At 37.6% G+C, this 10,969-nt stretch overlaps 1 protein-coding gene and 1 long non-coding RNA gene across 2 annotated transcripts; one reads left to right on the top strand and one right to left on the bottom strand.

The window, feature by feature from the left end:
- Positions 1-4,612: 4,612 nt before the first annotated feature.
- Positions 4,613-5,143, bottom strand: LOC142172610 (uncharacterized). The gene has a single exon (XM_075236273.1). The coding sequence runs from the start codon at positions 5,141-5,143 to the stop codon at positions 4,613-4,615; it is 531 nt and encodes a 176-aa protein (XP_075092374.1).
- Positions 5,144-6,477: 1,334 nt separating this feature from the next.
- On the top strand, positions 6,478-10,743 carry LOC142172818 (uncharacterized). The gene is made up of 3 exons (XR_012701788.1): positions 6,478-6,723; positions 9,605-9,654; positions 10,338-10,743. It is a non-coding gene; the product is annotated as an uncharacterized LOC142172818 (long non-coding RNA).
- Positions 10,744-10,969: the final 226 nt, after the last annotated feature.

Raw genomic sequence — 10,969 nt, 5'->3', positions numbered from 1 at the left:
TGTTGGTAATTGAAAGATTTTCCTTCAAGGCCCTAGAATTCTACTCGCCTGTTTGAATTCACTGATTTTATTACCTTATTTACCATGATACTTGGTTTTACTTAGTTTTTCCTTAATTGGATCTTTCTGAATTTGGTCCTAATCGACTACTTTATGCCTAATGGACTCTGGCTCCTTTCCTTGTTTAATTATGCATTGATTCCTCCTTTCCCCTTATGTGGTACTGAATCTTTTCGTTTGACCTTGATTTCCCTAACTCAAGAAAGTACTTCCTTGATTCTCTAAGTGATTGATTTTGAGTTCTTAAATTAGTATACTACTATGTTTTTTACCTTATTCCACTACATACGTTCAACTATAAATACCCTAACTCTTTCACAAACAACACACACTTGGCTTCCAAAAAACCCCTCTCTTATCTAGAATCTCTGTGTTATTCTATTACTATTAGCCGGCTGCAACCCAAGGCTAATTATCTGTGCTCTTTGGTTCTTTCATTCTGCTTACTTCTATCTTCTCTGGTATGTCCAAGTTTAATTTACAGCCACAACAACAACATGTTTCTTTTCTTGTTTCAGTTTCTTTTATTTCTAGCTTGCTTTTACTTATGGTTTTGTTGTGGAGTTTGTAGTTAAACATGCTAGTATGACTCCCCTCCCTTTAAGCTCATGTATTCCCTTGTGTGATTCAAGCATGTCTGGACAATTGTTTTCTTTTACCTACTGTGCACTTACCATTTTGGGAATGCCAAATCCTTATTCCCCTCTAAGTGTTTATGTTCCTTATGACCGGTTTGTGATTATGCCAGTGTCAAGCTATCTATGAGCATGTCCATACCAGTCCTAGTACTCCTGCTGGGGTCATGTGTCTGCAGGCAATGTCTGTGTATCCCCAAACCCCTTAACCGATGTGTGGTTACTGAATACATTTAGATTCTGTGAACTTGTTGTGTATGGTCTTATCCTGAAGTGTTTGAACTCTGTTTACTACTATAACCTCTTTCAAACAATCTCTATTGCTTTACTAACTGCTTTCAAAATAGACCTTTAAGTTTAGTCTTTAAAATATTTCTTTCAAACATGTGTCCTGCACTTTCACTCTACTCTTAGTTAATAAGTTCTGCCCCTCTAGTATGTATACTGCCTTGGGATCCTCTTGAGAACCCTTGAAACTCTGGCATACTGAGGTTGGCTTTCCACACTACACTGGTTCAATACTTGGCTACTAAGTCTAGGTGTAAGCATTGCCCGAGGTCGTTGAGACCCTTAGGGAACTTTGATGCACATCGACCCTAATTTGTCTGTGGAAATGAGGTTTGAAAGACCATTGGAGGCTTTAGGAAACTTGGGCTTGATTGCAGGCTCCCTATAGAATACATTCTTAGTTTTCTATTTCATTTATGTAATTCATTTGTTGGCCTGTAATATTTTGTAAACAGATATTTGGGTAATTTAGTAAAAGGGGTGGGTAGATGTAAACTTTGTTGGGTAATATAGGTAGAAATCCTGCTCTTAGGATTTTAATTTCAAATCTGCCTGCTTTATTCAATAGAAAACATGTTCATAGGGTGTGAATCTTGTTGAATCTGATTTCATTTTGCATAATAGACATCATGTCTATAGGTTTTTCACTTTTAATGTCATTTGCATCAGATATAAACCATGTTCATAAATCCTACATTTGTCATGTTAGAAACCATGTTTCCAGGTTCCATGCCATCATGTTTTAAATCAATTCAAGTATAGATACCATGCCTCTTAGACATAATTCTGATTCAATAAGTTACTACAAATTGCCTAAAACCAGTAACACGCCTAGATACCATGCCTATAAGGACTTCTACTCGCAATTATGTCTGATAATCTAACTAGCCTAATGAGTCGATTTTATCTCACCTAGTTTACTTCTTAAAACTAGCCTTGTCAAGTGATAACTCTCTAAAACTGGTCCGTTCATAATTGTTTTAATCTCGTTAGATATTCTGCCAATAGGTATTGAAAGGTTCTATTTCGAAAACTTATCTGTTTCTGCATTAACATAGACACGGTTCTGCACATAGGCAAGCCTTAGGGCATTTTCAAAACTTGTATTTCTCTGAAGCTGTTTCTGTCACTCGACGTCTCTGAATTCTAATAAGCTTTTAAAGAGGAGGTCCTAGGTAGCTAATAATATTATGACTTCTGTATCTGAAAGTGGTTTATTTCTGCATAATCACTTAGAAATCCTACTTTAGGACTTTGATTACTAAAGACCTTACTTGTGGTTGAGTCGTGCTGCATGCATGCTTGTTTACGGAGGAAACTATGAGACTTTTACTTGCTCTCATTATGTGAAAGTCCTAGATGTTTTTTGACTGTCGCCTTAGAGTTTTGTCTTTAAAACCTTAGGGGTACGTCTAGAACTACCTATAGGTAGAGATACCAACTCCCTCCGAGACTATTAAGAAGGGATGGGTAGCAGCACGCAGTAGGAATCAATGACCAAACACTCGCTTTGCATGACTAATAAGGGGATGGGAACGGTAGACATGGGATATGATGACTATGCGTTAATGTCACGTGTAGCCCCTCACTGAGGAGTGTTTACCGGACATTGAGTGGGGTGATCCTATAGGACAAACAACCTAGGACCCCTTCTTACCCCAAATCCTCTCCTTATTTAAAACTTTGTTTGTATAATTTGTTCAAACCTTTATTTTATTACTTGACTTGTTCAATGAGCTTTATAACTTACTTGTTTATATGGACTAATTTGTAAATATAATTTCAGTTGAGACCCACAGTTGTGGACCAAGAGGGGTTCCTAACACCTTTCCCTCGAGGTTATTTCGAGCCCTTACCCTAATCTCCGGTAATACAAACCAACCCAAGAGTTAATTGCTCTAGGTGCCCTAACGTAACATAATCTGTTAGGTGGTGACTCTTTAAATACCCAATTCTCAAAAGGAAATGAGTCATTACACCCCGTGAATGTCGAAACCCTGATCTTCCTCCGCGAGGATGGGAAAAAGAGGGTGTGACATTTATCCCCTCAGCATTTGGACAAGAAAGTACATGTGATGACTCCCCCATCAACTTCTTGAAAAATTCCAGAAATTGATCTTCCACCTGTTTGGGTTCTGTGATTCTGATACATGCATCATTATAAATAGAAATAATTGTTTTAGCAGTTGTGCGCATATTCCATTGGGCATGAAAGTACTTTGTATTTGCATCTCCATGATGTATCCAAGTAGCTTTGGACTTCTGCCTAAGGACTTGTTCCTCTACATTACTCCACTTATCTACTTCCAACAAAGCTTCTCTCTCCTACTCTATATGCTCTTGTCTGACTGGTTGAAGCGACAATTGATGTTGAGCTAGTTCCAATTTCTGCTTTGCTTGGTTCAATTTCTATTGGTAAGATGCCATGTAAGTATTTAAATCCTTAAATCCTTCAATGCCTCTTATAGCCTCTTTAGTTTTTGCTAGGTCCTTGATTTCCCTATATCTCCAACAACCTATGTCCATACTTCTTTCACTATCCTTGTAAAGTCAAGGTGGTGAACTACTATATGATATAGTTTATATGGTCTGGGATGCAGGTGTTGTTGTGTCATTCCAAAATTGCAGTTCATTAGTATATGTGAGTGGTCAGATACTCCATGATTCAAGAACTCTGCTTCAATATGACCGTTGTCCATCAGTCAACTATGGTTCCTAATCGCCCAATCTATCTTACTATAAACCCTTGCATTTTTATCTCTCTTATTGCACAACGTATAATACCATTTTGTTCTCTTCAAGGGAGTAAATTGAAGTCGATCTAGGAAGTCCTTAAAGCCTTGTACCTTTGCCTGTGTTATAGAGGCTCCAGTTCTATCATCTACATGCAATATATTGTTGAAATCTCCACTAATCAGCCTCTTAGTTGTAATGTTTGCTCCTAAGACAACAAGCTTGTCCCATAACTATTGTCTTGGCATCAATTCATTATATGCATAGATCACAACGAGCAACAATATTTTATGACTACTAGGGTCTTCCACTTCACAATGAATAAATTGAGCATCTACTTCCAGTATTTGGAGCTGAATATAAGGTTTCAACAATAGCCAAATACGACCATTATAAGCATGGTCATAATTATAGTGTGCTCTCCAGTCCTTTGCTATTTTCTGTGTAATTCTTCTAGCTTTATTCACTTTAACCCTTGTCTCAACTATTCCATTAACTCTACTTTGTACTTTTTCAAAAAGAGAGTCATCTCCTTCTGTTTAAAAGGCATATTAATCCCTCTAATATTCCAAGTACTTATAATCATGGGGGTATGGGATGGTCATGCCCACCCTGCCCTACAACAGATGAGATACAACCTTGAGTGAGTACCTCAAATCTGTTAGCAACACCAATGTGGCTGGTAGAACAGCCAGCTTGTGCCTGCTCTTCCAAACCTCCCTCGGCCACTCTTTTACCTTACCTTACATCTTTCCTAATTGTTACTGATAGTGCTGAAAATTCACTCTCATCCAAATCATTTCCTATTTCTTGTGAGACTATTACATTGTCCCTTTTTGCATCAGTATGTGTAGCAATAATGGTTGGTTCATTTATCTTGCTATTCACATCTTTTGTTACCCATTTGTCTCTTGGGCTTTACTCTGTTTGCATTCCTCAGTAGTATGCCCAATATTTGCATAGTCTATGCAATATTTTGACTTCCAGTCATATTCAATACCTTGGTGGATAACCCCTACTGGAGTATGAATTTCAATGTCGCTTGGCAGGAGGTGAGAGATGTCTGCTTCTACTAGAACTCTAGCAAATGAAATACGATCCATCTCAGCTATATTCATATCAGTGTACATAGGTTTGCTTACTACACTGGCTAATTTGCTAAGTACCTCGGTAGACCAATATCCAACTGGTAAATTTGGAAATCTCACCCACAGTGGGATTACATTTAGGCACTCTAGATCAAAAACAAAATCAATCGACCAATTCTTCAATATGAATGGCTTTTTATGGAAGGTATAGGGACCAAATTGCATGACTCTATCCCTATCATCCATTGAATCAAATCTGAAAATGTAGTAGCCATCATCATGATATAGAATTTTTCGTTTATTAACAAAATCCCAAATATTTTCAATATAATTCTCCATGGATTTGAAATAGTATTATCCCCCAGAACATAACCAATGAGAGAATTACTCCAATGTTCATGTTGTTCCTTAATGTCCTCATCTACAATCGTCACTATAAATGTATCCCCGTTCAGATCTGGAGGTATGTATGTAAGCGCCTTACCCATTTGGGAGTTTCGATTTCTCTTATAAGCTTTCTCCTACACTTATTTGGTTTCGTGTTCCATTAGCACTGGTTTTTGAGGCATAACTAGAAAATTTGTTGTGGACTTAGCTAGATAAGAATATTGGAGCCGGCAGGGAATCTCTTTCCCTACTCTACGTGTAGCTCGTTTCCCATCTAAATTGAGTTGATGCTCGTTCCCCTCTCCCTATTCTGGTTCTTCATGTATAGTTTGAAATTGAACTGGAAGAAAATCCCAAACGTGAGTGGTTTTGCATGCGCCGGTATAGCAGTGACCGATGTTTCTAAGCTCTCTAGTGGTGTTAGAGTGCTGGTGGCTGGAATTGTCATGATGCTCGTGCACATTAGCATTACTCACTTAACGTGCGCCGAGAGAAACAATCCCTAACCTGGAGGTATTATCAGCACATATTACTATTTTTCAATTTTTGCCAAAATTCTTCAACTTATCCTGCGGCCTCCAAATCTAAATGCGGACACACGCCTAAGTTCAAAGTTACCATACGAAGCTGTTGGAATCATCAAAATACCATTTTGGAGTCGTTTACACAAAAGTCAAATTTCAGGTCAACTCTTACCGCTTAAGCTTCTAAAACAAGAATCTTTCTTCCAAATTAACCTTGAATCATCTGAAAACTAAACTCGGCCATGCGCACAACTCATAACATAAAATACGAAGCCGCTCGAGACCTTATGCCTCTTAACAGGACGTTAATTCTCAAAACAACCGGCTGGGTCGTTACACAAGTGCAATCAAGCCCCCAAAAGCCACTCTCAACTTACTTTAAAGACACTTTGGCAGGTTCTTTTGGGGAACAAATAAGGACAAAGGCAAATATTTACTAGAATTATTGGGAAAACCTGTTTTCCAAAAGATGAAGGTGGTATGTACATTTGAAACATGAATGATATATCCACTACCTTAGATATCAAAATATGGTGGAGACTTAGAACTCAAGATTCATTGTGGGCAGAATTTATGCAAGCAAAATATTGCTAAAGAGTCCATCTAGTTTCTAAGATAGGGACTTTTAACTGTTCACATGCCTGGAGACAGCTTATGACTGTAAGAGATCAAGCTGGAAATAATATAATATTGAAAATTAATAGGGTAGATTGCATTTTTGGTGGGATAAGTGGTCAAAAGAGGTGCGCTAGCTAGAATAGTCTCCGACTCTACTAGAAGATCTATGGTTAAAGTGAAATACTACATCACGGATGGAATATGGAATTCGGGAAAATTAAGAAGCTTTATGTTTGAACATCTAGTGCAACAGATTAATAATATTGGCATAGGATACAAAAATCAAGATGATTATTCAATCTAGAATGCAACTCAAGATGGACAATTCACAAACAAGCCGCTTGGAAAAGCATTAGATCTTCTAAACAGAAAAGCCTCGAGCTAAGCAAGGTATATCATAATTATATTCCTTTTAAAATATCTTTCTTGGTCTGAAGTTTTTATCAAAGAAAATTACCTTTTGATGAGATAATAATAAAGTCTGGGAACCAATTAGCATCTAGATGAACTTGTTGTCTGAGACCAAAATGTGATATCATGCATCATGTATTTGTTGAGGGAGAAGTTTTTTGTCATACTTGGTGGAAATTTGGAGCTTCTTTGGGAATTAGGCATCAGACATGGCCTATAAGGGAGTTTTAAAGGAATGGAGGTAAGTGAAACCTATGAATAACATTCACAAAATGCTTATATAAATTATACCAATATGCATATGTTGGGAAATTTGGAAAAGATGGACTGCTTGTAAATTTGAAGATCAAAAGAAAATGATATTTTCAAAAATAGAGTTATAGGTTTACTGGAGTTTTAAAGCTTCTTTGAATATTGCTTTTCAAAAATGTAAAATATAAGGTACTTGGTTGTAGATATGTGATACCTTTGAAAGACTAAAACCTATGGTTCTATGCAAGCAAGTGATGTGTATCAAGTCTGATGCTAATAGAGTCAAAATAAATACATATGGTAGTTTCTTGAGTGAGAATAGTAAAGTAGGAATTGGCGGCACAATTAGAGATAGCACAAGGGAGTTAATCATAGCTTTCTCTGTCAAAAATCAATGTTGCTCCAACAACCAAGATGAAGCACTTGCAGCAATGTATGGTGTAAAATGGTGCACTCAAAATGGGTTCAAAGATAGAGTGAAATGGAATTAGTTAATGTTTGCAACCACTAACAATACATGAAGCATAAGAACTGAATAAATATCAACCAACCATTATACATATTTTCAATGGTAAATACCCATTAACATTACACCCATTTAGGATTCACAACCTTAGTAGTTAAAACTAGCTACTCATACTGGAATCCAAGAACAAAGCAATAAATGAAGTCATAAAGCTTACAAAGATACAAGATACTTTCTTCAAAATCTTCCAAAATAATGGTGTATTCAATGCTCAAAGTATAGCCTCTTTTTTAGACAAGATGTCCCACAAAAACCCTAGTTATTCTATTTATGATGGGCTAAAAGTCGAGGTCAAAAAGTTACAAATATAACCCTGCAGATCAAGTCTGCGACTGCAGATTGGGTCGCAGAACACTTTTGCGGCCCGCATATCTTCAATTCCTTCGCAGAGTTGATTGCTCAATTGTCCAGTTTTCTATCGCACTTCTGTCATGTTTTTCGCAAATTGATTTCTCGACCGCATTTGGTACTGTATAATCATTTTCACAGAAACTCTCTTTGCATGTGTGCGATAATTATGTGGTACGCAAAAGCGTTATGCGATCGCACAATCGATCACAAAATCTACTCACAAAACTGGGGCAGACTGCTTGTTACACCCTATGTTTTCGTATGTTAGAGTATCCATAAGTCAATTGATGTAAGCTCAAAAATGAGATAAACTTTGAAAGTACATAAAGTAAGTTAATCCTTTTATAATGGATGTTACAAATCTTTATGATCATGAATAACGAGTACCAAAAGGGTTAGAAAGATTAGGCGCTAAATGAATTCAAGAAAATAAGTTTCATCGAATGTCGACAAGTTTGGAATGTTATAACCTATACTTTTGGGGTGAGACAAGGGTGATTAACATTATGATGAAGTTATGTTATGAGTTAGTTTAGTCGTATGATAGTCGTGTGTTATGTTTTTAAGTCAAACAAGTTGTGGAACAAAAGTTGGAAAAGGTCATCACAAGTTACATTCAAAAATGAGTTGAAACTTAGGTTAAATGTAGCTAAGCTTTTCTCCCAACATACTTTGAATCAAGGGATGATCTAGATATGTAATTTAATATCTATGAGTCTAGGTTTCAACTCATTAAACTTTTTATCAATACGATCTCGTAGTATAGAGATATTCGCACTTTCGCGAGACCGCGCAGCTAGTAGGTGACAAGTAGGTGCATCACCTACTTGCCAAAAAGAGAGGCCTCAACTAAGTCGGTCAAGGGGGGAATTTTAAGGGATTATAAACTCAGTTATTTCACCTATATTTCAGACCAAGAAAGCCTAATTGAATCCCTGCAACTCCTCCCCAAAAATCCCACACAAACCCTAGGGTATTCCGGGTGTTACGACGCGATTCTAGTGCTGAAAAGTCTGGACAGCTTGCTAGTTTTTCTTTCTCCTTCTTGTAGCCGTGTTGAGGAACTAATTTTTGATGAAAGAGTACCAGGTTTCATGGGTTATACTCAGTACAAGGTAAGTTTATGCTTCTCCTTCCATTATGGATGCGTTTGCGAGTTGTAACTCGATCGTAAAGAATAGACCTAGCTAGTTTCGAAAGAATGGTATGTTGTTTGTTCTTGTGTAATTGTTGGCTGGTTGTAAACTTATTTTTAAGATGAATTCATGGCTGGTTTATTGGATAAGAGGTATAATGATGTACTTTTGGTTGTATTTCCCAATTTGAAGGAAAAGACAAGTCGAAACGTGTTTAAGTAAACTGAAAAATTAATTTTGAGTTGATGAACTTGTGGGAATATTTTTGGGCTGTTTCGTGTTGATATTGGGTTGTCTCTTTTACTACTATTTTTATGGAGTTTAGAGAAGGAAGGTTGTAGATAAACACCACATAATGGCAAGGTTGTTTGTTGGTCGTTCGTCGTAACACTTTCGGGTTGGTTGACACTATTATGGTTGTCGTGTTGTGTATGAAGTAATAGGGGTATGTTGGGCTGTTTGTGATTATTTTGACTAGTGTGAAGTCATATATATAGGGGAGGTTCTGTCTGTTTCATTGTAAAATAGGTTGTGGTCGATACATAATAGTTACGACGCTTAAACGATAACGAGAGTGTCATTTCTCTTATTGTAGACTAAGGAGCCGTGAAATTGCATAGCTTGAGGTTGGGAAGAATATACAAGGTATGTTAAGGCACTTACTTCTTTCTTTTGGCATGATATAAAGTGACATGAACATAAACGGTACGCTAATTCATAACGGATCTACTCCTAGAAACTAAGGTTGTCCATGTTGTTCTTTCCTTATAAAGTTATTCTAAACAAGTGTGTTTGATCCTTAAATCCCACTAAGGTTCATATTGATGGTAGGTATGTCCATAATGTTAATTGAAGGTGCAATGACCTTACATCACTGTGAAATGGTTAGAACGTGATTCCATGAGTCTAGCATGCATTATATATATGTATCTATTTTACTCTACCGAGCCGCGCTATAGTCGGCCGGGTATGGCACCTATTGTGAAACCACTGATCAGTTGGGTTTACCAAGCTCCACGTGGTCGGGTACAATTCTACCGAGCCTTATGATGGCCAGGTATGTTGTTATCGAGTCCTCTTTGAGGCCGGGTACGATATGATGATGATGATGCCCACAGAGGCGAATGTTTTTAAAAAGGTTCATGTATATATATGTATTATGCATTTCATGTCAGTATCCCCCAGAGGCACTCAGATGTTACAGGTTGTATCTCCTTTATCTCTCTTTATATTACTGTTCTTGTTTATGCTTTCCTACCTTACATACTCGGTACTTTATTCATACTGACATCTCTTTTGCCTGGGGATGCTGCGCGTCATGCCCACAGGTCCCGATTGATAGGTTGACAGTCCTCCTAGTAGGCTATCAGCTCAGTGAAGGTGTTGGTGCACTCCACTTGCTCCGGAGTTGCCTAGTTTGTCACTATGCTTTGGATATGTATTGATTGGTATGGCGGGGCCCTATCCCGATCTTTATGATTTTATGTACTCTTAGAGGCTTGTAGATAGATGTCAGGTGTAGGGACACTTGTATGGCCTTGTCGGCCTATGTTTTGAGTTTACAAATGGTCATGTCGACCTTGTAGGCCCGTATGTCACATATATAAGTTTGTATATCATTTTGGGTCTTCATATGTTGAGTATTCCCTTATGTTTTATTCTTGTTATCTCATGACCGGTTTTCTGGCTCATTTACTCATGATAGTATGATAAGAAAGATATGTTATGTTGGTACTCGGTTGAGTAAAGCACCGGGTGCACGTCGCGGCCCTCTGATTCGGGTCGTGACAAAAGTGGTATCAGAGCAGTTCTGTCCTAGGGATTCTACAAGCCGTGTCTATCACACCTCCTTTTTGCGCGCTCCGCCCCGAAGGGTTAAATGCGCGAGGGGAGTTTTTCCAATTTAAGTGACAATATTCGAAATGGGATTATTTATTTAATTCAGAGTCGCCACTTGGGA

The sequence above is a fragment of the Nicotiana tabacum genome, chromosome 18 (genome assembly GCF_000715075.1).
Source record: "Nicotiana tabacum cultivar K326 chromosome 18, ASM71507v2, whole genome shotgun sequence".
Lineage (NCBI taxonomy): Eukaryota > Viridiplantae > Streptophyta > Magnoliopsida > Solanales > Solanaceae > Nicotiana > Nicotiana tabacum.
Note: the sequence above shows the minus strand (reverse complement) of the source record. Positions and strands in the feature narration are given on the sequence as shown.

What these genes read in the sequence shown, in the direction of transcription:
- LOC142172610 (XM_075236273.1), bottom strand. Translation starts at nt 5,143, where the DNA reads ATGGAGAATTATATTGAAAATATTTGGGATTTTGTTAATAAACGAAAA.